Consider the following 27490-nt stretch of genomic DNA (forward strand, 5'->3'; position numbering starts at 1 on the left):
CCTCTCCGGAGGCGCTATGACCTTCACCGACATGCTGTTAGGCACCACAGCATCCATTTCCTTTTTCAGACGATCAGCAATACCTATAGTATAGGAAGAGAGAAATACTCATTTACTTTTTTTCTTTTTGCTAAATAGGATTAAAATGTATATTTGTATTATTTTGTTTTATCCTTTTTTTATCGCTATTTTGTTTTCAAAAAATCTTTATCGTAAATATAAATCGTCAATAGCCAATAAAGTGAACACACTCACCTGGAAACATTGTGCTTCCACCGGATATGACGACATTGTGGTACAAATCACGTCGAATGTCAATATCGCATGACATCACTGAATTGTGGAGAAGTTCGTGGATTCCTGCTGATTCCATTCCTGTGATTGAAATAGGAATATTTTAAGTCTCAAATATCAATTGTCAAATGACTTCATTAATCATATAGATTTCAAGAAATATCGATTTTATTTCATATAGAACGAGCTATTATACTCTGAATACAGATAATGTAGATGTTCAAACCTTGGTTGAAGAATGCTTATTTTTATCATATTTTATCTAGAAATAAAATGGCTAACAATAGAAGTTTGTATTTAACAATCAAAATAAAAGGAGGCGCCCTTTTCAATAAAATGAAATATTATTCATATATGAATTTCATCAATTATTGAGTTATTTCTTTCATATTTACCTAGAAACGAAGGTTGGAAGAGTGCCTCAGGACATCGGAACCTCTCGTTACCGACAGTAATATGTTGGCCGTCAGGAAGTTCGAACGTCTTCTCTATTGTTGAAGATTTTGAAGCGGTTTCCATTTCACATTCAAAGTCCAATGCCACATAAGATAACTTCTCCTTCATATCTCGTACAACTTCCTGTTCCGCTGAAATGGAAATTCAAACTTGTGGTCATCATTGCTTCAGTTGCTTATTTGTTCCTATCTAGAGTTCCTTGTGTGAAAAAAAACATCAATTCAATCATATTTTTGCATATGAATTTGTGCTTAATGTGTTATTATGATATATATTTTTTTTATCTTTTCAAGGAAAATGATTTTCGGCTAATACACCAACCTGAAGTTGTGAAGCTGTAGCCTCTTTCGTGGAGGATCTTCTGAAGGTAGGCTGTGAGGTCACGACCTGCCAAGTCTACACGTTTGATGGCGTGAGGGAGGGCGTAACCCTCGTAGATAGGTACCACGTGTGACACACCATCTCCGGCATCAAACACGATGCCCGTGGTTCGTCCTGAGGCATACAGAGACAACACAGCCTGGATCGCCACATAGAAGGCAGGAGTGTTGAAAGTCTCGAACATGATCTGTTAAAGACAAGATATTGTGGATGTTCATACTTGAATTCAAGCTAAATATCGTAAATGTAATTTGATAATTCAAATGTCAGAATGAAACGAAATTCTTTGTGTATTTTTTATAATGAATATAGTCATTTCCATACAAACCTGTGTCATCATTTCTCTGTTTGCCTTGGGATTAAGTGGTGCTTCTGTCAACATGACCGGATGTTCCTCCGGCGCCACACGTAGCTCGTTATAGAAGGTGTGGTGCCAGATCTTCTCCATGTCGTCCCAGTTGGTGACGATTCCGTGTTCCAGTGGATATCTCAGGGTTAATATACCTCTTTTGTTCTGGGCCTCGTCTCCAATATAACAGTCTTTATTTCCCATGCCTGGCATGATCATCTGACATAGATAATGATAAAACGTAAGGTAAGGAGGTTTTGTTTAAAGGACACCAATACAAGCTAACATATTTTACATATCTTTATTTCAAAAGTTTAATTCGAAAGAAAGAACGTATTATGGAGATGAATAAGTAAATTGCCTTGTTTTTCAAGTCAAAGTTAGAAAGCAAGCAGCGTAAAAAGCCCAGAACTAAAGATCTTAATGGTATATTTATAATCTGTTAATTCAATATCTTTTGCCATTATATCGATTGGATGATCTACAGATACGTTGATCAATGAGAACAACAGAATAAGAAACCAGGTAAATGTTGCTACTAGTATTTAGAAGTTGTAACAATATAGAAAAGTGTTTTATAATTTCTTGTAGTATATTTACAATGCGTTGTGGAAATAACACTACATAACTTACATCATAATGAGGTCGTCCAGTAATGGCAGGAAACACAGCACGTGGAGCATGATCTCCAGCAAATCCCGCCTTACACATTCCACTTCCGTTGTCAATGACCAAAGCGGCGGAATCATCTTCAAAACCAGACATTTCCTTTTATTTTGGTTAATTGGTTTTGTAAATCTGAAAATAATAAAGTCAATAAAGGTAAGTGAGAAGGCCTAATATAAAACGTTATTGTTCAACACTGTTGCTGAACACACCATACAGAAGATATATGATAGAATACTATATACGATAACTTTACATTTCGTTTTATAGTAATGTAAGTGAAATATTGTTACACCATTATTTTTTGATAAGTTCGTTGGCATGATATTACCATTGATCATTTTAGAAGTAGATTTGTTTAAAACACAATGTACACGACAGAAAATATATGAAAACAAAATCAATGAAACGTGTACTTACCTTTACCTTTTCCAAATTAAGTCTCTTTCGACTTCTGTCTCACGTTCTTCTCGTGTAGTTGTGCAGTATGACATCCTTTGTAAAGTCCAGGTCTTTTATAGTCTTCTGGCAGGCAAGGCAAATCTGCAAGCTTTTCCTTATTAGGAATGACTTAAATTGAATCGACCTTAATAGGGAACGCTTCGCTACTACCTAGATAAGTTGCTTTCCATATATGGGCAACTGTGCTATATACGATCTGGAAAGGTAATACGCTACACACATCGTTCTAGATAAACTCAAACGTATACACACACTTACTGTCTCTACTAGAGGCTATAAATAGACATTATTGGTAGTTAGCCTAACAGGTTTAAATGTGTTTACAAATGACTTGCTAGATTTAACATGAATTTTAGAGTATTTCTTAAACACCGTAACACGACCAAAATTATAACAAGATGTAAAGTAGTATTACGAAGGTTAATGAATGCATACTAAATATTGATTACCTTTCTTGTTTACGGTAATAATAAAGTCTTCGTTCAGCCAGCAAGAAATACGGGTTAAATTCAGGACAAAAACAATACAAAATCACAAAACGTTTTCATAATGATCAGATCTTCGGCTCCGACAAGCATGCTCATTTAAACTTTTCCTTCATAATTTACTCAATCAATACTAAATTTAAATAAGAGTTCTTTTTATGAAATGTTCTTGCACACATTTCTTCAAATAAACCTGTTAATTACATTCTTTTGTGGACGGAATCAGATGGACAAATTACCGATTGTTTGTATATACTTGTTGATTAAATTTCAAATAATTGTCGCGTTCGGATGAGAACATATTAAAGAACAATATTCATGCCAATTTATATACTGTTTCTAGAGGACTGAGAGATATCGATGTGATTCAACGCAGGGAAATGCTTCATGTAATTCAGTGATCGATATTATCTGTCAGTGTATTAACTCATATGTCAACACTGTTTTCCATGTTTTCAGGTTTTTGTATTTTTTGTGTGTCTCACAAATTATTTCCTCACAATGCTGATTTTATTTGATAAAGTTCCGTTTTTGTAACGATTCTATATTTTAGATAATATCGGTTATATTCCAGTGTTTCTTGCTTATACCTCTTTTTATTAACAAGTTATTGATACTTTAACTAATAGCTAAATTTGAAAGATCGCCATTTATGTACCAAAAATAAGTTACAGGATCGCCAAGTCGTGAATTAAACTGCATCATACAGCTCTTTCTTCTCTAGGTCTCATTAGTCATGCTAAAGGCCTTAATTGTGAAACTTAGGAGTCAACTGAGAGAAATTGATATTAAGAAACGTCAAAATCTAGATAGGGATTATGTACTGTTTCCTAGATTTCGTATAACTGATAATTTTCAAAAGAACATGTTTATTATACACCGTGTGGCGTGCAGGTTACGGCTATTTTATTTTATCGTGTTTAAATCGACACCTGATTCGAGCCCGCAACCGCTATTTCACCAAGGTGGGAACGCTCTTAAGATCACGCTGTGTTCATGGGATTAATTCATTCGAATAGTGGCATCGTTCAGAAAATTCGAAAATTCTAAAAAGTTATAAAATTATGTGATAAATGAAAATTAGGAATTTTAATCTTCATGGGGCTGCTGCACTTCCACTTCTAGATTTTGGCTTTATATAACTTTAGATTGTCCTCAGTCGCCTCGTACGCTTCAAACTTTAGGCCTTTAGCATCACTGACGAGTCCTAGAGGGTCGAAACAGCTGTATGATGTATCATCACTGACGAGTCCTAGAAGGACGAAACAGCTGTATGATGTATCATCACTGACGCGTCCTAGAAGGACGAAACAGCTGCATGATGTATCATCACTGACGAGTCCTAGAAGGACGAAACAGCTGTATGATGTATCATCACTGACGAGTCCTAGAAGGACGAAACAGCTGTATGATGTAGCATTACTGACGAGTCCTAAAAGGACGAAACAGCTGTATGATGTAGCATTACTGACGAGTCCTAGAAGGTCGAAACAGCTGTATGATGTATCATCACTGACGAGTCTTAGAAGGACGAAACAGCTGTATGATGTATCATCACTGACGCGTCCTAGAAGGACGAAACAGCTGTATGATGTATCATCACTGACGAGTCCTAGAAGGACGAAACAGCTGTATGATGTATCATCACTGACGAGTCCTAGAAGGACGAAACAGCTGTATGATGTAGCATTACTGACGAGTCCTAAAAGGACGAAACAGCTGTATGATGTAGCATTACTGACGAGTCCTAGAAGGTCGAAACAGCTGTATGATGTATCATCACTGACGAGTCCTAGAAGGACGAAACAGCTGTATGATGTAGCATTACTGACGAGTCATAAAAGGACGAAACAGCTGTATGATGTGGCATTACTGACGAATCCTAGACGACGAAACAGCTGTATGATGTAGCATCACTGACGAGTCCTAAAAGGACGAACCAGCCGTATGATGTAGTATCACTGACGAGTCCTAAAAGGTCGAAACAGCTGTATGATGTATCATCGCTGACGAGTCATAAAAGGACGAAACAGTTGTATGATGTAGCATTACTGACTGACTACTGTTTCAAACTCTAAATTATAAAAAAGTGCTATTTACTTGTGTGTTTTCTGTACAATCATGAAGCTTTAGTGACTGCCCGGTATGTTGATGGATAGGACGATGATGTGGACTTGAGATGACCACTCATCTATCCTCTGACCGATGAGTCAGTGTTAGAGAAATGGATCATCATAGCGAGGTGTAAATATCATCACAGGTATGTCTACAGTTAAGTAAAACATCAATCTGTTAGAAAACCCTATAATGACAGGCTACATACCAGATCCCACTGACCATGTTACGGGGCAATAGTGACATCACGGGCGCCCAACAAGCATACCTGCATGTCTTAATCCTGATTTATACTCACATGAAAAGGAACAGAAAAAGAAGATGTCATTCCGCGTCCTGGTAAATTCAGTTATTGCATTCCTCTTGTTTTCGGGTAAGTATATATTTTTCCTTCGTATTTTCATACAGCTATATACTTGATACTTCATATGATATCTGGACGAAGACATAGAGCTAAATGACTGCATGGAATATAAAAGAAATATTCACTCTATATTTGTCAATTTATGTTGATACTTTTATGATTTCCATTTCATTAAAACGGTCAAAACTAGCAATGCGTAGCTGATGTTGCACAAAATGGACATAATCTAAATAACATTAAATAAATTGTATAATAATATAATGTTACAAACTGTCTTGGCTTCAAATAACCATAAATGTTGATCCGATCTAATCATACAGACGATATTTTTTTCTTTTTTAAACAGACAAATCTTGTGATTCGTTCTTATTTAGCGAGAATGTGTCGGTATGTTATTCGCTATATCTTATAATTCTCAATTGTGACGTAAAATATGACCTCGCTGATACTATATTTATTTACACTATCCCGTCTTATATTGTTTTTATAATTTTACCATACTTAAAATGTATTTAATTTTCTATTTTTGAGTAGTATGTTGTACAAAGGGGAACTTCCGTCGCACATAAACTTTCGCTGGTTTTGATTCCTTGTTTTTCTTATTCTTATTCGGGAGCGAATCAATTAACATCGGACGAAAACGAGCATTTTTATCCCAGGATAAAAAAAAACACGAAAAAGATGTTAGACTAATCAGTTGATTGAATACAGAACCAAATCATCTGATGTTGTGTTCTCCGTAACACAACTTAGTACCAGTCTAGAAATAGTTGGGTTTTCACTGTATTGACCAGTCTAGGTGTAGCTGTGTTTTCACCGTATTAACTATGTGTAATGTAATATTGACAGTTGTGAGAGGTCAGGAATATTGTCTTACCAGGGAAGGTGTACGTTTTTGTGAAAATAGTTGTTGTGGTCCTTTCGACGATCAACAGTGCTGCTCGTTTAAGTAAGTATGACGATAAAAGAATTAATACGATGTTTAAGATATTACCCGGACAAACATCGGTAAATGATTGTTGTGAGTGCCGAACTTTTTTTTATATATAAAATTGAACACTTGACACTAGAATGTTACTACCATGTCCATAACATATGTTACATTAATTTCGAGACCAAAATAGATAAACGAAACTTTTAGGAATCAGTAAAAAGTATTATCAACAAATGCAATAGAATTTATGTTCTTCATGATCACAATAACCATCGTCAATAATAATAAATGTTTCCATTTGTGTGAATGGTCTTTGACTTATAATGTAATTTTTCCCGTCAAAATAACTTTGCCCTCATTTGGAGAACGTGCCTTTCTTTTCATTGACTGACTAAGACTTACCTCGCGGCTGTCGTCGATGAAGCAGAAGACGCCTGCTCTTACATCTTATTCTCCTGGTACTTTATCAGGATTCTCTGTGTAAATCTTACTTTTGTTTATATTCTCCCCCAGTTTGATTAAATTTGAGTTGAATTTTGATTTTGGTGACATTGTGGGATATTATTGTTGATATCCTTGTATATGATATTTTAGTCCCACTGTATTGGTGCTGCTGGTCGTAGCTGCTGCTCTGACAATCCTCGTCGTCGCAATCCTCGTCATCTTCTGCTGTAAGGCGAAGAAGAAACAGAGAACACCCGGTGTACAGCCGATAGCCCAGCCGTCAGCAGCGGAGTATACCACGGAGAGTAGGGACGGCAGGGCATCGTCCATCACTTACGGTACATAGATTTTCAATAACTGTATTTACTCCTTGGTAGGTTACGGAATTAACGGACAGCAAATGAAAACCCAACAGGTAGGTTTACAATTCAACAATTTAATAACAACAAATAAATTCTACAGTAAAGTTACAAATATTTGCGATGGTGTACAGAGCTAGCCACTAATTAATCAAAAGTCAGAACTTATCTTGCGATGGAAGTCCTCCAAATCCAGCAGAATTCACAAAAGATTGTCCCGAAAACACGGTATCCGTAGACTAATCCAAGAATTGTTTCCTCGTTGGGTATATTTAAGTCCACAAGGCACTATCACTGAATCACCGTAAAAGTCCACACTTCACAGACTGAAGTTTCAAAGTAAACTCAATCAAGGCGTTCATACTTCAAAAGGCAGCTCAGGGTCAGGTCCATCATGTTTATATACACTAAAGGCTTCTAGAAAGTTCTTTTCTAGATTATTTACATGTGTCTCTAGAAACTTCCGGAAACATCTATATAATTATAATAACCGAACTGTCTAGATTTAGAAACTTCCGGAAACACACAGTTCATTCTAGTAACAGAGCTTTCTAGAAAAATCTGTCTAGCACTATCTTCACATATTGTGACAAACAATTATAAACAGGTTTTTATGTAAACAATCAATATGATACAAGACATGTAAACATGGCACATATGAATTTGGGATTAATACACAACATTTACACATAACGCTCCTTGAATGATGTAACCGAATAGTTAAAGCTTTCGGAAGCGCAAGAACTCTCCTCTTCATTTAAAGGTGTATGTAATTTTTGTGGTGTTTTACAAACACGTGACTGACCATGTGGAAGAAGTGTGTTTGATTCACCACCAACGAAAAGTAAACATGTATTAATACTGTATTAAGACAGTTTGTTTAAAGCATTTGATCTTGAAATCAATGGAAGTGAACAGGTAACCATTTGATACAACTACAATTTAATACGGGATCTATAAATATTACAGTAACTGAATGTACAAATAATTCTGACACCAGTGATAGATACCAGCAGAATTTAAGTTGAAAGCGGATGTTACTAATTTTTTTTTTATTATTATTTTTTTTTTATCTATTTTATTATAACAAATGTTTACCTTTGAAAATAGTGGTGGTACCCCCTGGAGAATCTCGACTGTTCCTACACAATGCCTCTAGTCTACCTCCCTATACACCCGAACCACCTAGATACTATGGTGACACACCTTACGCTTCCGGATCCGGACAAGTTTTACGGTCGGGACATCTTAATTCCGTTTGGCCAATGCCAGGAACAAGCGGAACTGGAAACGAAAAAGTTGCATCCGCACCACCAAGCTACACAAGTGACCACACGTCTATAAGTGTGGAACAGGATGTGTCGAGTAAATCCGAGGCCCCTGCTAGATTGGAACACCATATGTAACAGTTAATTGATGTTCAGGGACTGAACTTCATAGGATGAAATCAATTATTTGTACTTATATATACTCATTGTATCTTTAGATCTATTTTTTGCATGTAAAATTTCATCGAATTGATCCAGTCAGTAATAAATTAATTAAAGATATTTGTTATGTGTTTTCATTAAAGCTTGCCGCCATTTTGAGACATTTGGCTCTGCTGTATTTAATCAGAATTAGTATTTAAATGAGGTATGTACTTGTAACGTTTGTTACGATCTTCAACAGTTCTTGGATTTGTATCGTTTTCTTGTTCTGGTTCTAAATTATAACGATTCTAGTCTTGTGCTGAAATCTATTTAAATTGAAGATATTGTTACTGCTTCAATAAATCATTGTATCATGAGAGTCTTAACACTTGGTATTGCCCTGATATAGATCTGGCTGATATTGTCTGGGTAACACAATGGACATGGAGAATTATCCAGAAGCCATGGACAGTAATAAAATTCAAATTGACAATGGAATACAATAGATTTATGTCCATAGGCTATTAAATTTAAAGTGATCATTCCGAATGATTATTAACTTAGCATTATATGGTTGAAAGGTGCAAATCATCTCAAAGAACTAGATATGAGATAAATGGAGAGGAAATTGTACATCTAAGGGAATAGCGCCTTTTAATACAAATTAAGTATGATATTCAGTATATGTCAAATAATTACTTAATCTGTATCTGTTTCGTCCTCGACCAAATGAGAGAAAGCATAAAAGGTAGGAAAATCAGCGAAAATATTGAAATATATATACTTGGCTGAATTTTCGGTATCAGGTTGTTTACAAAGAACGTCAAAAATATGATCAGAATGTAAACAGCGGGTGGTAAATCAGGTTTAGTGTGGGTTTAACACACGTCGGGAATAAACTGGGTAAATATGTTAATGTTGAGCTGAAGAAATAAGAAAAATATAAAATTTATAAACAAACGTTCGTTCCGCTCATTTTTGTAAACCTGAAGTCGGAATCTGCCCTATTGATTATAATGTCTATATTTAGACTGTCGACCGACAGCAGTGTGTGAGCTACATTTAGGTTTCGTCACACGCAGAAAGAGCGAGACTTGCCGTTTATTTTTGTCGATGATAGCTTATATATATTTATATGGTCATTTCATAGAGAACTCGGGTTATTAAGAAATGTTTCATACCTTATATGGTAAATGTTCGCCGGTCTGTATTACACTAGATTCTCAGAAGAAAAGAAACAGCACTATATAAACACACTCGCACCATGATGATTCAGAATCTCGAAAAATTTTGCAGAGTAAGACATATCGAGAATAACAACGTCACTTAAAGAAAAACGAAAGTTTTATTTTACTTAAAGCAAGGTAAGAACTTACATCAATATGTTCACATTTCTCAAACTAACCTTATTACGATAACCATGGTTACTGAGGATATCAATGAAGTTATGATAAAATTTTCATTACTTTGTACACCTTATTATACTTTTTAACCTGTTTTTGAAATTACAAGAACTCAATCAAGATACTTTATCATATATATATTTTTTTTTGCAATTTAATGACGTTATGACGTGCGATTAATGATTTTCTTGAAATAATTTTCAGTCCTGTTTTCCTTCTTCATGTTCATAATTTTTGTTGTTTATTTTCTAATTACGTTTTACACACAATAGAATCATTTTCAGAACCTTCTTTAATTAAACAGCTTCCATTAATTCTGATATGATACGTTCTATTTCTTAACTTGTCACTTCATTTCTGTGATATGTACTGTCATTTTGAAGTTTTCGACCTTTTTTGTTCGGTAGGAGAAAAGTTGTAATCCTTAGGTATCAGAAATCATGTCTACATTTGAAGACGATATTGCTGCTGTTGTCATTGACAACGGAAGTGGAATGTGTAAGGCGGGATTTGCTGGAGATGATGCACCACGTGCTGTGTTTCCTGCCATTACTGGACGACCACGTTACGATGTGAGTAAAACCTCGATCCTTATACATATAATGTATTTTGTGAAATATTGTCAATATTAAAATTGTAACAAACGTTATTGTCTTTCAAATTGTGTTGAACTCAAGAATTGAACGATTTATTGCTCCATCAGATAAAACGTCTTGCTTTGTCTAAAATGTCATCAAATTTTGATTAATGTCAAAAGCAAACCAAGTTTCTGTAGCTGAAATTTTAAGTTGTTCGCTGATATCATCGGACAATCTATCCCAAAGAAATTAAATATCGCAGCCCAAACAAAAGCATTGTAGCAAAATACGAAGCCATTCCAAGAAAGTAGCATATTAAAACCTTTGTTTTTAATTCTAATCATGATTTTATCATTAAATGCTATTTTTGACGAATATTAACCTTTATTCCTCAACAGGTGGTCATGACCGGTATGGGCGCCAAAGAGTGCTATGTTGGAGACGAGGCTCAGAACAAACGCGGGATTCTATCTCTAAAGTACCCGGTGGAACACGGAATCGTCACCAACTGGGACGACATGGAGAAGATCTGGCACCACACCTTCTATAACGAGCTTCGCGTGGCGCCGGAGGAACATCCGGTCATGTTGACAGAAGCACCACTTAATCCTAAGGCAAACAGAGAAAAAATGATACAGGTACATTATTTTAACAATAGGTTTTATAATTGCTATTGTTTACCACTGCTTTAACAAGATTTGATAATCATCAATAAATGATAGAAAGGAAGAGATAAAATGTCATTTATCTTTTAATTATTTCGTTTCCATTTTTCATACAGATCATGTTCGAGACTTTCAACACCCCTGCCTTCTATGTGGCGATACAGGCTGTTTTGTCTCTGTATGCCTCAGGACGAACCACGGGCATCGTGTTTGATGCCGGGGATGGTGTGTCACACGTGGTACCTATCTACGAGGGTTACGCCCTCCCTCACGCCATCAAACGTGTAGACTTGGCAGGTCGTGACCTCACAGCCTACCTCCAGAGGATCCTCCACGAAAGAGGATACAACTTCACAAGTTCATGTGAGACTTTCTTTTGTTCCATAATCCACAGAATTTTTCAAACAAACTTGATACAATTTCAAAACTATTAAATGAATTATCATTAATTGTCAAATATCCATTGCTTACAGCCGAAATGGAGATTGTACGGGATATGAAGGAGAAACTGTGCTACGTGGCTTTAGACTTTGAAAATGAAATGACACTAGCATCATCGTCTTCTACAGTCGAGAAGTTGTACGAACTTCCGGATGGTGAAGTTATTACCATTGGCAACGAAAGGTTCCGATGTCCGGAAGTCCTCTTCCAGCCATCGTTTATAGGTAGGTGATATTCGATTACTACGTAAGTAATAATCGTAGAAGTTGAAATGCGTAGCTTTGTTTTCAATCCAATTTGAATACTCCAGTGAAAGAACTACAATACGTCATCATTTTTTCCACAGGAATGGAATCTAACGGAGTCCACGAGCATCTACACAACTCAGTCATGGGTTGTGATATTGACATCCGACGAGAACTCTACAGCAATATCGTCATCTCCGGCGGAAGTACTATGTTTCCAGGTACATTTTACAAATCATCTCCTCTATTTAATTGTCTTGTACTACTTTTTCAGACTACCAATAAATGATAATGAAAACAAAAAATAAACAAAACATTTCATATTACTACCTTGTAAAATCTAGTTGCCGTATTACAAAGACAATTTTCACAATTGAAGACCAACAACTTCGGGAAGTCCTACTCTACGATATGATTATCTAATTTATCTGTGTTTCAGGTATTGCTGATAGATTTAAAACAGAACTCGACGGCATTGTGCCTAACAATGTGAAGGTAAAGGTACATGCAGCCCCAGAGAGGAAGTATTCCGTGTGGATCGGGGGATCTATCTTGGGGTCTCTATCTACATTCCAACAGATGTGGGTATCGAAACAGGAGTATGATGAATGTGGACCAGGAATCGTCCACAGAAAGTGTTTCTAGGCTGGAGACAACTTAAATCAATTTATTTTGTACACTTGATAAACTGAATCGAGAATCTGTTTGTGACAGACTGATAATGGGAACAGGCCAATGGCGCAGTTGGATTGGATCTGGTGTTCAACTTAAAATTGACCCTTGTCTGTGATTTTCTGTAGGCCTGAGCAGGTGTTTAATGTACTTGCAATAATACTGGGTACTCACTCTGATGACAAACATTGTCCGGATGGTGATTGACAATAAGTAAGACCAAACAGACTCATTTGACTGCTTCTGTACAGGGATATGGTTATTGCTTGGTAAAAATGTGTCGGTATGTGTTGTTTTCATCCAACATTACAAGTTGTTCAGATATCAAATGAATTTATTGTAAATATTTGTATTGATGTAAAATATCACAGGTGTATGTTCGAAAAGTTACTTGGATTAATCTATTATCGTACTATTGCATTTTATCATTATTATATCATATGATCTGTACTATAATATTTAATCATTACCTTTATATTATACTATTATGGATTCTTTACTTGGTTAATATGCTGTGATATTGAGCAGAAGAAAACAAATACTGACCGGGGCGAATAACTGTTTTATTATATAACAAAGAGAGGTTATGATGATGTATCTTTATTTGAATATATTCGTCATATATCCATTTAACTTTTTTTCTATTTAACAAAATATATATTTTTCCAAGTAAGTCATATTGTTACATTATGTGATAATTCCAATTATGACGTATCATTGAACTTCTAAACTTTGTATGATGTGTATAATGTATACACATGTTTCATCAATTTTGATATGATTTTTATTCAAATGATGTTTGTATCTTTTATTTTTTTATTATAAAATTATTAAAAGGCAGTTCATTTTTGTTACTTCATCTCCCTCACATAATCAAGAAAATACCAAAATAGCAACATAATCATTATCAAAATATTAAATTCCATAAACAGTGACAAAATATAAACAAAAGAATTATTAACACGGATACTTCAGAAAAAGTACAAGGAGAATAAGACCAGGTGTTATGAATGAGCAAGAGTCTTCTGTTTCATTGACGACACCCGCCATGCAAACCTTGATCAATCCAAATAAATAATTTCACGTTCTTATATGCGAACAAGGTATACAACAATAGTCCGTCAGTTGACGATTTCTTGCATGACAATCGCGATAGTGGGAACCGGCCCTAGAATATTTAATCAATCAGAAAGGTAAAGATCTTCTAATAAGGAGACTGCAATCAAACAGTGTCTTAATTCAAACAGTTTTTTTCATTTAAGTTTTGACAGAAACACTGCAGTGATGTGAAAGAAAATTGCCAGCGGAAATTGCTTAACTGTATAGCAGAATGGCGAGCTTTTCAATTTACAAGATGTACAGAGAAAACAAATTTGACTGCAGCTTGTTTTTTTCTTTTTTAAGTTGAGTAAAATTGAATGAATAGTCTAGAAATTAAAGTTGTATGATGAAAATTAATTTATAGATAGATTAACAATATTGTATTTGATTTTAAATTGGCGTTTTAAAATATTCTTTCACTTAAGTAGTGTTGTTTTTGTTTTTTGTCTTTTGCATTCATAACAAACTATACAACAATACGATTAAGGATTTATATATTATTAGATGTAAACATTTTCCTTTCGATAACTTAAGATGTTCTTACTTCGCCTCCTATGATTCAAAATTAGGCCGTTAGTATCACTGATGAGCCTTAGAAGGACGAAACAGCTGTATGATATGAAGAATTAATGATGAGCCCTAGAAGGACGAAACAGCTGTATGATATGTAGAATTAATGATGAGCCCTAGAAGGACGAAACAGCTGTATGATATGTAGAATTAATGATGAGCCCTAGAAGGACGAAACAACTATAGGATGTATCATCACTGATGAGCCCTTGAAAGACGAATCAGTTGTATCATGCAATTTAATTCATGATTTACCCTTACTGTAACTAATTTTATACTGGTATTGAATGTATGATTTTTTTTGTGCAATCTCAGGATATGTTTATTTTCAGACATTAACGCCATGAAAACTTGGGATGTTGTGTATATGAAACCTTGATTTAATTGCAGAGGATCTTTAAAAAGATTTTTTTATGTAAGAAATTTTGATCCATAAATTCTGTATGTAATAGATTTAATAAAAACCAGTCTATGTATTTATTTTTATTCATGACAGATACAATAAACATCAGTCAACTTAAGTCCTATTTTTGTAATGTTTGTAAAACTGAATTACAGATCAAGCATATTGAAGTACGAATTCAGTATTTCATGACAAGTTTAATAATGACTAAAACTGCATCTTACTGTAGTTTCATCTTTTGTATCACGTAATGTTACGATAAGGAAGGTTTCAGGTCTCTCACACTACAGTTTAGGAAATACAGTATCAAACAAATGATGTCAAATGTTAGACTACAAGCTTCACCAGACATGCGCGCGAAAATGATCTTTAATGGTTTGGCTATAATATTAAACAAAAAAGATGGAACTCGAAATTGTATATTTTCTGTCAAATTATCATTATTATTAATAATTAATGATTAATTCAAATGGCATAATTAATTCATTAGCTGAGTTTACGTTCATTAAGTAATGATATCAAAGGCTGATACGACACTCATTTACTTGGGATTTATCTTTTTTCCCTGGAAATCTCGAATAATGTATATGGACTATTGTCAAATTTTTCCATGATGTTTATATAGGGCGATAGGTAGAAGTGACAGACTCTGTGATCTTTGTTTCATACAAGATATAAAGGACGACTTACATTTTATTCTTGTTTCTCAACATAAAGCTGATAATGCAAGTTAAAAATAATGCATTTTGAGATTAAAAAAAACTGTTTCAAACTGCTTCGAAGATGCACCCATGATAACGAGGTCTGACGAGGTTTCAGAAGCTTTCATATCTAATTTTGTAAGATCATGATGGGTGTCATCGATGAAGCAGAAGACTGTTACTCTTCCGGAAAACCTGGTCTTATTGTCCTCGAACTTTTTCGGGAGTCTGCATGCAAAACTTTATCTTATTCACATTTGGCCTTAGCTTTATTGGTTTCTGTTCGGAAAATGATTATGTTGACATGTTGGTATTTATCTTGAAAAAACTATTGTAACTGTTTGTGTTAAATAAAATCATTAACATATTTCGTTTACTTTATATTATCATACACAAAACACAAAGGTGAAGGTATGCTTGTTTTTGCTGTCAATCATCTATCGCAGCTTCATATATAATCTGTATACATTGGCCTTTGAAATGCGTTATGTTATATATACCAGTATATACTTGACTTACAGAATTGTCCTCCAACAAGAATGTTCATTAGAAGTACTCATGAAAAAAATATTGCAATGTATTACTTATCACATGTAGCAAGAACATGGAAAATGGCTGTTGTGAAACTCTTTATAAATAGGTCTTCAGTAACAATGATTATTACAGTGAAGCGACACATTGGGTTTCACATTAAGTGATTCTAGAGTAGAATTGTATACGTGTTGAAAATGTTATACATACACCTGTACGTTTTAAAGGTTAAAAACATTAGTGTTAGCTGTAAAAAGAAATTAAAACATTTATTTGTATGGCAAAAGTATTTTTGAAATAGACAAATATTCAATAAAAATAGCCTGAGGTGTGTGCGACGACTTATATCATATATCTCTGTCTATACATATTCAGTAAGGCAAACAACATTTTAAACACAATTTATGTAGCCCTGTAGACTGCTTTCAAATATTTGTAAAATATCCATCGATTAAACAATCAATAATTCCGATGACTATACACACATATGAACAGAACAACTGACTCACCTGTGTTTACCTGTAGTAGGAATCCACCCTATCCAGTATAATGTCTATTTTTAGACTGTCGTCTAGATCTATGTTAGTCACTCGAAAGGAGAAACTTGTCGTTTAATTTTATCGATGATAGGTAATACTTATGTACTTATAGATGTGTTGGTTTATTACTAATCATTCTATACCTTATATGGAAACTATTCACCGAACTAGATTCAAGTACGTCAGATTTCTTAGAAGAGGCAAAATATTACTATATAACGAGCGGTCGCACTATAGAAATCCAGACTTGGAGATATAGCACAGACCGCAGAATATTGAGCGACAGTTTTTTTTTCTTAGAAAGAAAATCAACGTCACAAGAAGGAAAACAAAGAAAAGCATCCTGCCATAGAAGCATTTAGGTAAGATTTCATTAAAATTATTCATATATTACAATGATAACCACTGGTATTTGTTTAGTACGTAATCGTATCTGTTATGGTATGTACATATTGTATACCTTTATATTGAATTAAAATAAAGAAAACAACATCATACTAGATATTAAATATTATAAATGATTGAGATTAACAACACGTGAAATTGGATTATGTTGCATTTATTATCGTGTTGCGTGCTTATTTTTATAAAATTCTTTCATATAAAATGAATTTTCCTATTTTTTATTTATTTTTTTTTTTTTCTATTTATTTATTTTTTTTTAAATTTTTGCTCTCATTTTAATGAAATTACAACATTTCGTGATTCGTTCTGCTTCATAACATACTGCAGACAACAGAATGTATTTCTTATTTATCTGTTAAGTATGCCCTTTTTTTTAAATGTATTTTACTGAGAAAAACAATATTTGAAGTATTGTTATTTGTACGTTTGCTGGCCAAACCAGATATCATGATAATCAGATTTCATTGAATTTTCTCCTATTCAGGATATTAAACAAAAGTTGGAAAAACTGAGATACCGGAAAACATGTCCTCATTTGAAGAAGATATTGCTGCTGTTGTCCTTGACAACGGAAGTGGAATGTGTAAAGCGGGATTTGCTGGGGACGATGCGCCACGCTCAGTTTTCCCCGCCATTACAGGACGACCTCGTTATGATGTGAGTTGTTAAGGAGTATATCATCAGACACAACATTTTTTTTCATGATCAATTACATAACAAGATGGAGAATATTTTAAATAATTATGACCCCAGCAATCTACTATAGTACAATTTACAGCAATGGTTATATAAGAGTTAAGTTGATTTAAATATTAAATAACCATTAATGTATATTATATAATGATTTCTGTGATTTCACAAATTCTGTTTCCTTTACAGGTGGTTATGGCCGGTATGGGCGCCAAAGAATGTTATGTTGGAGACGAGGCTCAGAACAAACGCGGGATTCTATCTCTAAAGTACCCGGTGGAACACGGAATCGTCACCAACTGGGACGACATGGAGAAGATCTGGCACCACACCTTCTATAACGAGCTTCGCGTGGCTCCGGAGGAACATCCGGTCATGTTGACAGAGGCGCCACTTAATCCAAAAGCAAACAGAGAAAAAATGATACAGGTATGTTGATAATGTTTGAGATAGAAAACTTAACTTCATGTTCCAAATTGTCATGCAATATTACTAACCATTCTAATTAAGAATGTCTTTTCCATATTTTTGGGTTTCTCCATTGCAGATCATGTTCGAGACTTTCAACACTCCTGCCTTCTACGTGGCGATACAGGCTGTGTTGTCTCTGTATGCCTCAGGACGAACCACGGGCATCGTGTTTGATGCCGGGGATGGTGTGTCACACGTGGTACCTATCTACGAGGGTTACGCCCTCCCTCACGCTATCAAACGTGTAGACTTGGCAGGTCGTGACCTCACAGCCTACCTCCAGAGGATCCTCCACGAAAGAGGATACAACTTCACCACTTCATGTAAGTCAAGAATTAACCGAATTTGTTTTTGAAAATTGATGAAAATATATGACAATCTCAAATAAAATACACTATTACACGTCGATGTCAGAATGTAATCCCATCGGTGACATCAATGAAACGAAATATCACAGAAATGATTTTCCTTTTACAGCTGAGATGGAAATTGTACGCGATATGAAGGAGAAAATGTCGTACGTTGCTTTGGACTTTGAGAGTGAAATGACATTAGCATCGAAGTCTTCTACAGTAGAGAAATCTTACGAACTTCCTGATGGTGGTGTTGTTACCATTGGTAACGAAAGGTTCCGGTGCCCAGAGGTTCTCTTCCAGCCATCATTTATAGGTAAGAGATAGTTTGATAACATAGTTTTGTATCAGTGATTGGAATGGAAAGGCGCTACTTAAAACAATTTTGAATACACAAGTAAATATCTACAATCCATCGTCATTTGCTTACAGGAATGGAATCTAACGGAGTCCACGAGCATCTACACAACTCAGTCATGGGCTGTGATATTGACATCCGACGAGATCTCTACAGCAATGTCGTCATGTCCGGCGGAAGTACTATGTTTCCAGGTACGCTGAAACGTCTTTTTCCTTAAAAGAAAAGTGAATGTAAATAAATTATCTGTACTCGCGCAAAACAAACAATACTTTGATACAAGTGATTTATTGATTATTCTGCAGACTTCTATTACTAGAAATAATCAATTATTGACATACGTGATGATAGTAGTTGATTTTGGTCGATCTACTATACGATCTTGGTATTTCATAAAAAACGTAATTGAAGAGTTCGTATTTGTATTTAACCATTTCCGGTTAATTTGCTGGTCGACATGATGTATAAGATACGTCCTTTCTGTACTTCAGGCATGGCAGATCGATTTAAGAAAGAATTAGACGGCATTGTACCTAACAATGTGAAGGTAAAGGTCATTGCACCCCCAGAAAGGAAGTATTCGGTGTGGATCGGTGGATCTATCCTGGGATCTCTGTCCTCATTCCATCAGATGTGGATCTCAAAACAGGAGTACGATGAATGTGGACCAGGGATCGTCCACAGAAAGTGTTTCTAGGCTTGATATGAAAACGGTTAATCACAACATTGACGGCAGGATCTAGTCTTTGACATAGAGACAACGGGACGAGGTGAAAGCTGAGAAATACTGACAACGGGTCAACGAGACTTAGCATGTGACTTAATGACAACGGGACAACGATATCTAGCATGTTACATACTAACAACGGGTCAATGAATTCTAGCCAATGTGACTTAATAACAACGGGTCAGCGAAATATAGCATGTTTCATACTGTCAACGGGACAACGAGTTCTAGTCTATGATATATTGACAACGGAACAACGAGATTTAGCAGGTGACTTAATGACAACGAGTCAACAAAATATAGCCTGCTACATTCTGACAACTCAATATAAAGACAACGTGATCTGTCTGAGTTATAACTATTATAATAAAATTAAAATAATTATAAACATATGATTTTATCTGGTCCATGATTTACTGGCAACAAGCTCAGCCATAGATACTTGACAACTGGACCTGGTCTTCGATCTACAGACAATGGCATGTTTCAAGATCAAACCTTGTTTATTTACGTATAAAATATGAACAGAGAATGCAAATTGACATTGTTGAAGATGAGTGGATATACTTCTTAGAAGTGAAAAATGTCTATTCAAATGTTTTCATGTAAGAAAAGAATTTTGTTAATATAAAATGACTTCAATGTTAAATATATATGTATTGACAAACAATATAAATGATATTCGTATCCATGTTGGCATTATAACACATATTACCATTTAAACATATGTATTTTATTATAATGATGTATATTAAATTTTAAGATGTATATACAAAGTTAATATATAACTATAAATGTTCCCTTATATGTTTTATATTTAAATGTTTCTTCATGTTATTTATTTTGTTGAAAATAAAATAATCACAAAGCTATGGTTATTTTGTTACCTCTTTTTTGATCATGTGATGCTCTAGTTGAGGGGAAGTAACTCCTGTAAAAAAAGTTAAAAGTCCAAACTTCTCCAAGGCATTGATTAACATATATCTCAAAACAATGATTTTTCTTGTAACAATACGATTAAGGGTTTCTCGTATAGTCTACTTTTTTATTATACCATGTTCTAAAATGGCACTTTTTTGTGTGAGAATTTGTGTGAAGTCGGTAAACATATAATAGTACTACCCATAAAAACTTAATGTTGCTTTCACAAACCAGTTTAGATATTGACCAGACCAATTTTTATCTACTTAATTAAGTTAACAATACATTCATGTTACTAATCCCGATTTAGGTAAAAGTTACAATAAAACTACATTAAGCGATTGTTTTTCTAAGGACGTCAGAATAAGGACAACTATAATCATGGTATTAATTCTCCTGTATAGAAACGTCTTACATTTCGCACGACTTTTTTCATGTGTTACATCATAACTGTCATTGATTAATTGAAAAGTGAAAAAGTGTTCATCATCATAATTTTTTTACATGTGAACAATATTATATTTTAATTGGAAAAAATGATGAAACTGGGGAAAATCAAGTAAACGTAAATCCATGGAAAAGTAGAAAACTGAAAAGTAGCCTGAGATATATATAATTACAACTGTAGACAACGAATTAAAAACGAATAACAAATGTGTCGTCTTCAGTGATATTTCCTTGATGGTTGGACCAAGAAAGTAATTTATATATACATTTCCATAATAGCATCGCCAGTGGGTCATTTATATCTGGAATAAAATCAAAATCAGTACATATGTATACTGTGATTCGGTGCCACTATAAATACAAGTAAGAGATAAAGTGGCAGTTTATTGAAAACTTCGGTTGAGGAAGAGAAGATGGAGGAAGTCACTACAATTTAAATAACAAACAATCGAAGAAGCGTACAAATAAAAGAAAAAATGGTGCCAAACATGATTAGATGTAAAATATTAAGGTATTTAGAATACTCATGGACTATCCGGGGTTTGCCAGAACCTCTGTATCCTGTTAGAATTTAATCGAATAGTTGAACGGTCTGAACATTTCACGTGCACTTGACGTTCTGTTGAAATCATTCAGTATTGAAAAGAATATTTTTCTTACTCTTGTGGTTAGCCTATTCCCAAATATTGGTTTTGACATTAATTTCGACAAGCTGTGAATTTCTCGTTTCTCTCCTAGGTTTCAATAATTTAGGCCAAAAGCATCAATGAAGAAAATGATGAAATAGTATTATGATGCAGTTCTAATGGTCAATATACAGTGAAATTTGCTGTTATTTACGTGTCGTTAGTACGATACATATCGCGCTCTATAGCATTATAAGATATAAATGTCGCCTTCATTTTTCACCTTTGAAAAAATGTCATAAGAGGAATTCAGTTACATGGAACTTATTCCATTAATTAAGATTTCGTCTGGTGAAAGGCGGAAAGACCGTAATAACAAACGTAAAATCCGTTAGAGAGATAAACCAAGATGAACAGCAGGATGCCTATATACCTATTTATTTCATGAGAAATTACAAAGAGGAATGTTGAATGTCCAAAACGGAAACATGCTTCGTTTCTCTCTGATTAAATGATATTAGATCAAAGGTCTATCATCTTAAAATATTCAAGATGGAAACAAACTTAAGTTAGTTATTATTGATCCAAAATGTTATGACTTGGTCAGCTGAAGCTTGTCCGCGAACACTATAACACGTTATAGGATTGTCAGAAGTGCTACTTACAAATTATCCATTTTTCTAAAGAGACACTATTTCTGTAGTCATACTAACTGTGTTTCACGTTTCCGGTCAATGGTAAGACCCTGACTAGTTGATATTGCATTCTGATATTACTTAACAGATCATATAAAAACAACGTATTGGTGACTAGGCTACCTGTTCAACAAAAATATTGATCACAACTTCTTACATACAATAGGCAAACTTTGCTAATGAACACGTGGACAGAGCAATTTCTAAAACATCCAAAATTCTAACAAATGAAATTAATTCAATAAATCATATATATATAACGCTATAAATATATCGTCTATTTTAAATATAAAATTGAAACGGAAATCCATTAACTTTATATTTTTAACATTGAGTACTATTCACGTATGTTCACGGAATGTAGATAATATATCCCGGTTTTATCTCGTTCTGTCAATTTTATTACATTGACGATATTGTCGTGCTTTCTTCGTGTCCTGGGTGTCGTGTATACCTGTTTATTGATAACTTTGTGGTGATCTCTGTTACACAATATTTATCAGATTTCCCGGTACTTTTTATATCCACATTCTTATAAACAATGGAAACGGTTTAGAATATTGTCATCCCATTGACGCTCGTTTAGAATTAATATATTATATATACAAAAAACTAGCAAACTGATTTTGAAGTTGATGTAGATCACATTTTACATACTAACGTTTGTCCTGACATCGCTCTGACAGAATACATGTACACTGTTGGTTCATAGTCTCACCGAAAGGGGAAACATATATGGTACGTGGTTCTGGTAATCATTCATTCATTTATACACATACTCACTTCTAATATGATCCAGGGATATCACAGACATGACCACATCAACCAGTAAAACTGATGTGATAACAACATATGATGTATTTGTTGTTGGTAAAACACCGGTGTGCAGAGCTTATGAGATATATCCACGAAGCACTTTTATAATACAAATTTACATGTAATTGTACAAAAGACACAAAATATTAAAGTACGAATGAAATACTGTTAGCGAAGGATGTAATGAAGTAGAGCAAAAAGAGCTATTCACTTGTGTGTGTTTGTTTTTATAATAACCGCACGTTTTCATTAACTGGAGTTGTGACGCTGTTCCTAATAACACCTGTACTGGACGGTTTTCTGAAATCATCATATATATTAAAATTGGTTGAATTATAGATTAATTGCAACCTCCCTATCTTGATATTTCTGCAAGCCTAGCTTTTCAAAATTAAGGCCCTTAGAAACACTCACTGTTCCTGTATGATACAGTTTCATTCATTATTTGACTCCGCTGTATCTAATTCTATATTTGTATTGAAAGGTGTTATGTTTTTGTAAAATAATAAAGTGTAGAAGATTTCCAAACAAAAGAATTAATTGAAATTAGAAATAAAACAAAAAAAATGAATAAACACTGAAATGCATGTAAATGCTTCATTAAAATGGCTACATACGTAAGGAGCGAATGGAAGATGTTAGCATTAAAAGCACACATAGAAATACATTCATATATATATATGATATGTATAAATAGAACGTTTGACTCACCTGTATTTACCTGTGATAGGAATACACCCTCTGTAGTATAATGCCTATTTTTAGCCAGCAGTAGGTCAGATTGGTTAGTCAGCGAGACCTACTGTATATATTGTCAGTTATTTAGGTCGATGATTGGTACGAAATATTGACAGAAAAGCTGTATTACTAATTATAGACTACCTTATACGGAACATTTTCACCGAACTAGATTTAAAATATGTCATATTTCTCAGAAGAAGCGAAACATAGCTATATAACACATGGTGACACCGTGAGAATGCAGACTCGACCACAGCAGCCGACAAAGAGAAAGCCAACAGTACAGCTCCAGGTCTACAGGCGACTGAGACACAACCTCGCAACAACCGTCAAACTATCATTAAGTGGAAATTTGAGATATATCAAGGTAACTTTTGTATAACATATTCATGGTGTCTCCGTTATGGCCTGTTCTTACTTACTGTCACAGAATGATAGTTTATCGACATCTGAACGTATGAACAAGTTCGAAACTTGTCAACATCATAGATGTTTATAGCAGAATGTAAGCAAATGTAACAGAAAAACGCACGGAATTCTGGTAATGTTTATAACTTCGGCGTTATTTTTCTGTATTTTGAATAATTTACTGAAAGCTTTTTGACTTTCTGTTTATGTACGTATTTTTATTTAGTTATTTGAGAAATCTGGTTTGAAAATGATATACTTATAGAGTTTAGTCAAATGATTCTTCACACAACTTACAAGCGCTTCACATACTGCTATTTACACTTAGAACTAATTCGTCTCCATTGACTATTGTAGGATAAAGAAAAGTAATACTGAGGTACTAATCATCATGTCTACATTTGAAGACGATATTTCTGCTGTTGTCATTGACAACGGAAGTGGAATGTGTAAAGCGGGATTTGCCGGTGACGATGCGCCACGCGCAGTTTTTCCCGCCATTACAGGACGACCTCGTTATGATGTGAGTAATTAACAACATGTTTCGTAGCTTTGCACATATCAATGTCAATATGATATATAGCAGATCAACATTGAATTTTTTTGTAATGCAGACAAATATTGTCATCTTGTCGTATGTACAAATTCCAATCCTGTTTCCTTCACAGGTGGTTATGGCCGGTATGGGCGCCAAAGAATGTTATGTCGGAGACGAGGCTCAGAACAAACGCGGGATTCTATCTCTAAAGTACCCGGTGGAACACGGAATCGTCACCAACTGGGACGACATGGAGAAGATCTGGCACCACACCTTCTATAACGAGCTTCGTGTGGCTCCGGAGGAACATCCGGTCATGTTGACAGAGGCGCCACTTAATCCTAAGGCAAACAGAGAAAAAATGATACAGGTATGTTTATAATGTTTGAGATAGAAAACTTAACTTCATGTTTCAAATTGTTATGCAATATAACTAACCATTCTAATTAAGAATGTCTTTTCCATATCTTTGGATTTCTCCATTGCAGATCATGTTCGAGACTTTCAACACTCCTGCCTTCTACGTGGCGATACAGGCTGTGTTGTCTCTGTATGCCTCAGGACGAACCACGGGCATCGTGTTTGATGCCGGGGATGGTGTGTCACACGTGGTACCTATCTACGAGGGTTACGCCCTCCCTCACGCCATCAAACGTGTAGACTTGGCAGGTCGTGACCTCACAGCCTACCTCCAGAGGATCCTCCACGAAAGAGGATACGACTTCACCACTTCATGTAAGTCAATTATTCAAGGAACTTGTTTTGGAAAATTGATGAAAAATATATGACAATCTCAAATAAAATACACTACTACGCATCGATGTCAGAATGTTATCCCATCCGTGACATCAAAGAAACGAAATATCACAGAAATGATTTTCCTTTTACAGCTGAGATGGAAATTGTTCGCGATATAAAGGAAAAGATGTCGTACGTAGCTTTGGACTTTGATAGTGAAATGACATCAGCATCGAAGTCTTCTACAGTAGAGAAATCTTACGAACTTCCTGACGGTGGTGTTGTAACCATTGGTAACGAAAGGTTCCGGTGTCCAGAGGTTCTCTTCCAGCCATCTTTTATAGGTAAGAAATAGTTTGATCACATAGTTTTTGTATCAATGGTTTGAATGGAAAGGCGCTACTTAAATCAATTTTGATTACACCAGTAAATATCTACAATCCATCGTCATTTGCTTACAGGAATGGAATCTAACGGAGTCCACGAGCATGTACACAACTCAGTCATGGGCTGTGATATTGACATCAGACGGGATCTCTACAGCAATATCGTCATGTCCGGCGGAAGTACTATGTTTCCAGGTACGCTGAAACGTCCTTTTCCTTAAAAGAAAAGTGAATGTAAATAAAATCAGGTACTCGCTCAAAACAAACAATACTTTGATACAAGTGATTTATTGATTATTCTGCAGGCTTCTATTACTAGAAATAATTAATTATTGACATACGTGATGATAGTCGTTGATTTTTGCCTATCTAGTATATGACCTCTTGATATTTCATAAATAACGTAATTAAAGAGTTCGTATTTGTATTTAACCATTTCCGGTTAAATCGATGGTCGACATGATGTATAAGATATATTAATACGTCTTTCTGTACTTCAGGCATGGCAGATCGATTTAAGAAAGAATTAGACGGCATCGTGCCTAACAATGTGAAGGTAAAGGTCATTGCACCCCCAGAAAGGAAGTATTCGGTGTGGATCGGTGGATCTATCCTGGGATCTCTGTCCTCATTCCATCAGATGTGGATCTCAAAACAGGAGTACGATGAATGTGGACCAGGGATCGTCCACAGGAAATGTTTCTAGGCTTGATATGAAGACGGTTAATCACAACATTGACGACAGGATCTAGTCTTTGACATATAGACAACGGGTTATAGTAAGATCATAATCATGATAAACACACGATTGGATCTGGTCCATGATATTCTGGCAGCATGCTCTGCCTGAAATACTTGACAACTGGATCCGGTCTTCGATCTACAGATAATGGCATGTTTCAAGATCAAACCTTGTTTATTTCATATAAAATATGAACAGAGGATGCAAACTGACATTGTTGAAGATGAGTGGATATACTTCTTAGTAGTGAAAAATGTCATCTATTTAAGTTTTTTCATCTCAGAAAAGTGTTTAGTTAATATAAAATGACTTCATTGTTAAATATATATGTATTGATAAACAATGTAAATGATATTCGTATCCATGTTGGCATTATAACACATATTACCATTTTAAACATATGTATTTTATTATAATGATGTATATTAAATTTTAAGATGTATATACAAAGTTAATATATAACTATAAATGTTCCCTTATATGTTTTATATTTAAATGTTTCTTCATGTTATTTATTTTGTTGAAAATAAAATAATCACAAAGCTATGGTTATTTTGTTACCTCTTTTTTGATCATGTGATGCTCTAGTTGAGGGGAAGTACTCCTGTAAAAGAAGTTAAAAGTCCAAACTTCTCCAAGGCATTGATTAACATATATCTCAAAACAATGATTTTTCTTGTAACAATACGATTAAGGGTTTCTCGTATAGTCTACTTTTTTATTATACCATGTTCTAAAATGGCACTTTTTTGTGTGAGAATTTGTGTGAAGTCGGTAAACATATAATAGTACTACCCATAAAAACTTAATGTTGCTTTCACAAACCAGTTTAGATATTGACCAGACCAATTTTTATCT

The 27490-nt window shown here is 34.7% G+C and overlaps 2 protein-coding genes across 2 annotated transcripts in view; one reads left to right on the top strand and one right to left on the bottom strand.

The window, feature by feature from the left end:
• LOC132543463 (actin, plasmodial isoform-like) overlaps positions 1-2245 on the bottom strand; it is a 9061-nt gene extending 6816 nt beyond the window's left edge. Inside the window, exons 1-5 of the mRNA XM_060206963.1 lie at positions 2114-2245; positions 1460-1699; positions 1072-1318; positions 690-881; positions 313-375 (exon numbers count right to left, since the gene is read on the bottom strand). Coding sequence (XP_060062946.1) covers positions 313-375; positions 690-881; positions 1072-1318; positions 1460-1699; positions 2114-2245 — 874 coding nt within the window. The remainder of the gene's footprint in view (positions 1-312; positions 376-689; positions 882-1071; positions 1319-1459; positions 1700-2113) is intronic.
• An 8319-nt stretch (positions 2246-10564) lies between these two features.
• Positions 10565-26596, top strand: LOC132543444 (actin-3, muscle-specific-like). The gene is made up of 12 exons (XM_060206945.1): positions 10565-10696; positions 11101-11340; positions 11484-11730; positions 11841-12032; positions 12155-12217; positions 18238-18459; positions 18614-18805; positions 18922-18984; positions 25280-25501; positions 25657-25848; positions 25966-26085; positions 26391-26596. The coding sequence occupies exons 1-12, from the start codon at positions 10565-10567 to the stop codon at positions 26594-26596; spliced, it is 2091 nt and encodes a 696-aa protein (XP_060062928.1).
• Positions 26597-27490: the final 894 nt, after the last annotated feature.

This window comes from Ylistrum balloti, unplaced genomic scaffold (assembly GCF_031769215.1).
Source record: "Ylistrum balloti isolate Yb309-2 unplaced genomic scaffold, AGI_CSIRO_Ybal_v1 Utg369756, whole genome shotgun sequence".
NCBI lineage: Eukaryota > Metazoa > Mollusca > Bivalvia > Pectinida > Pectinidae > Ylistrum > Ylistrum balloti.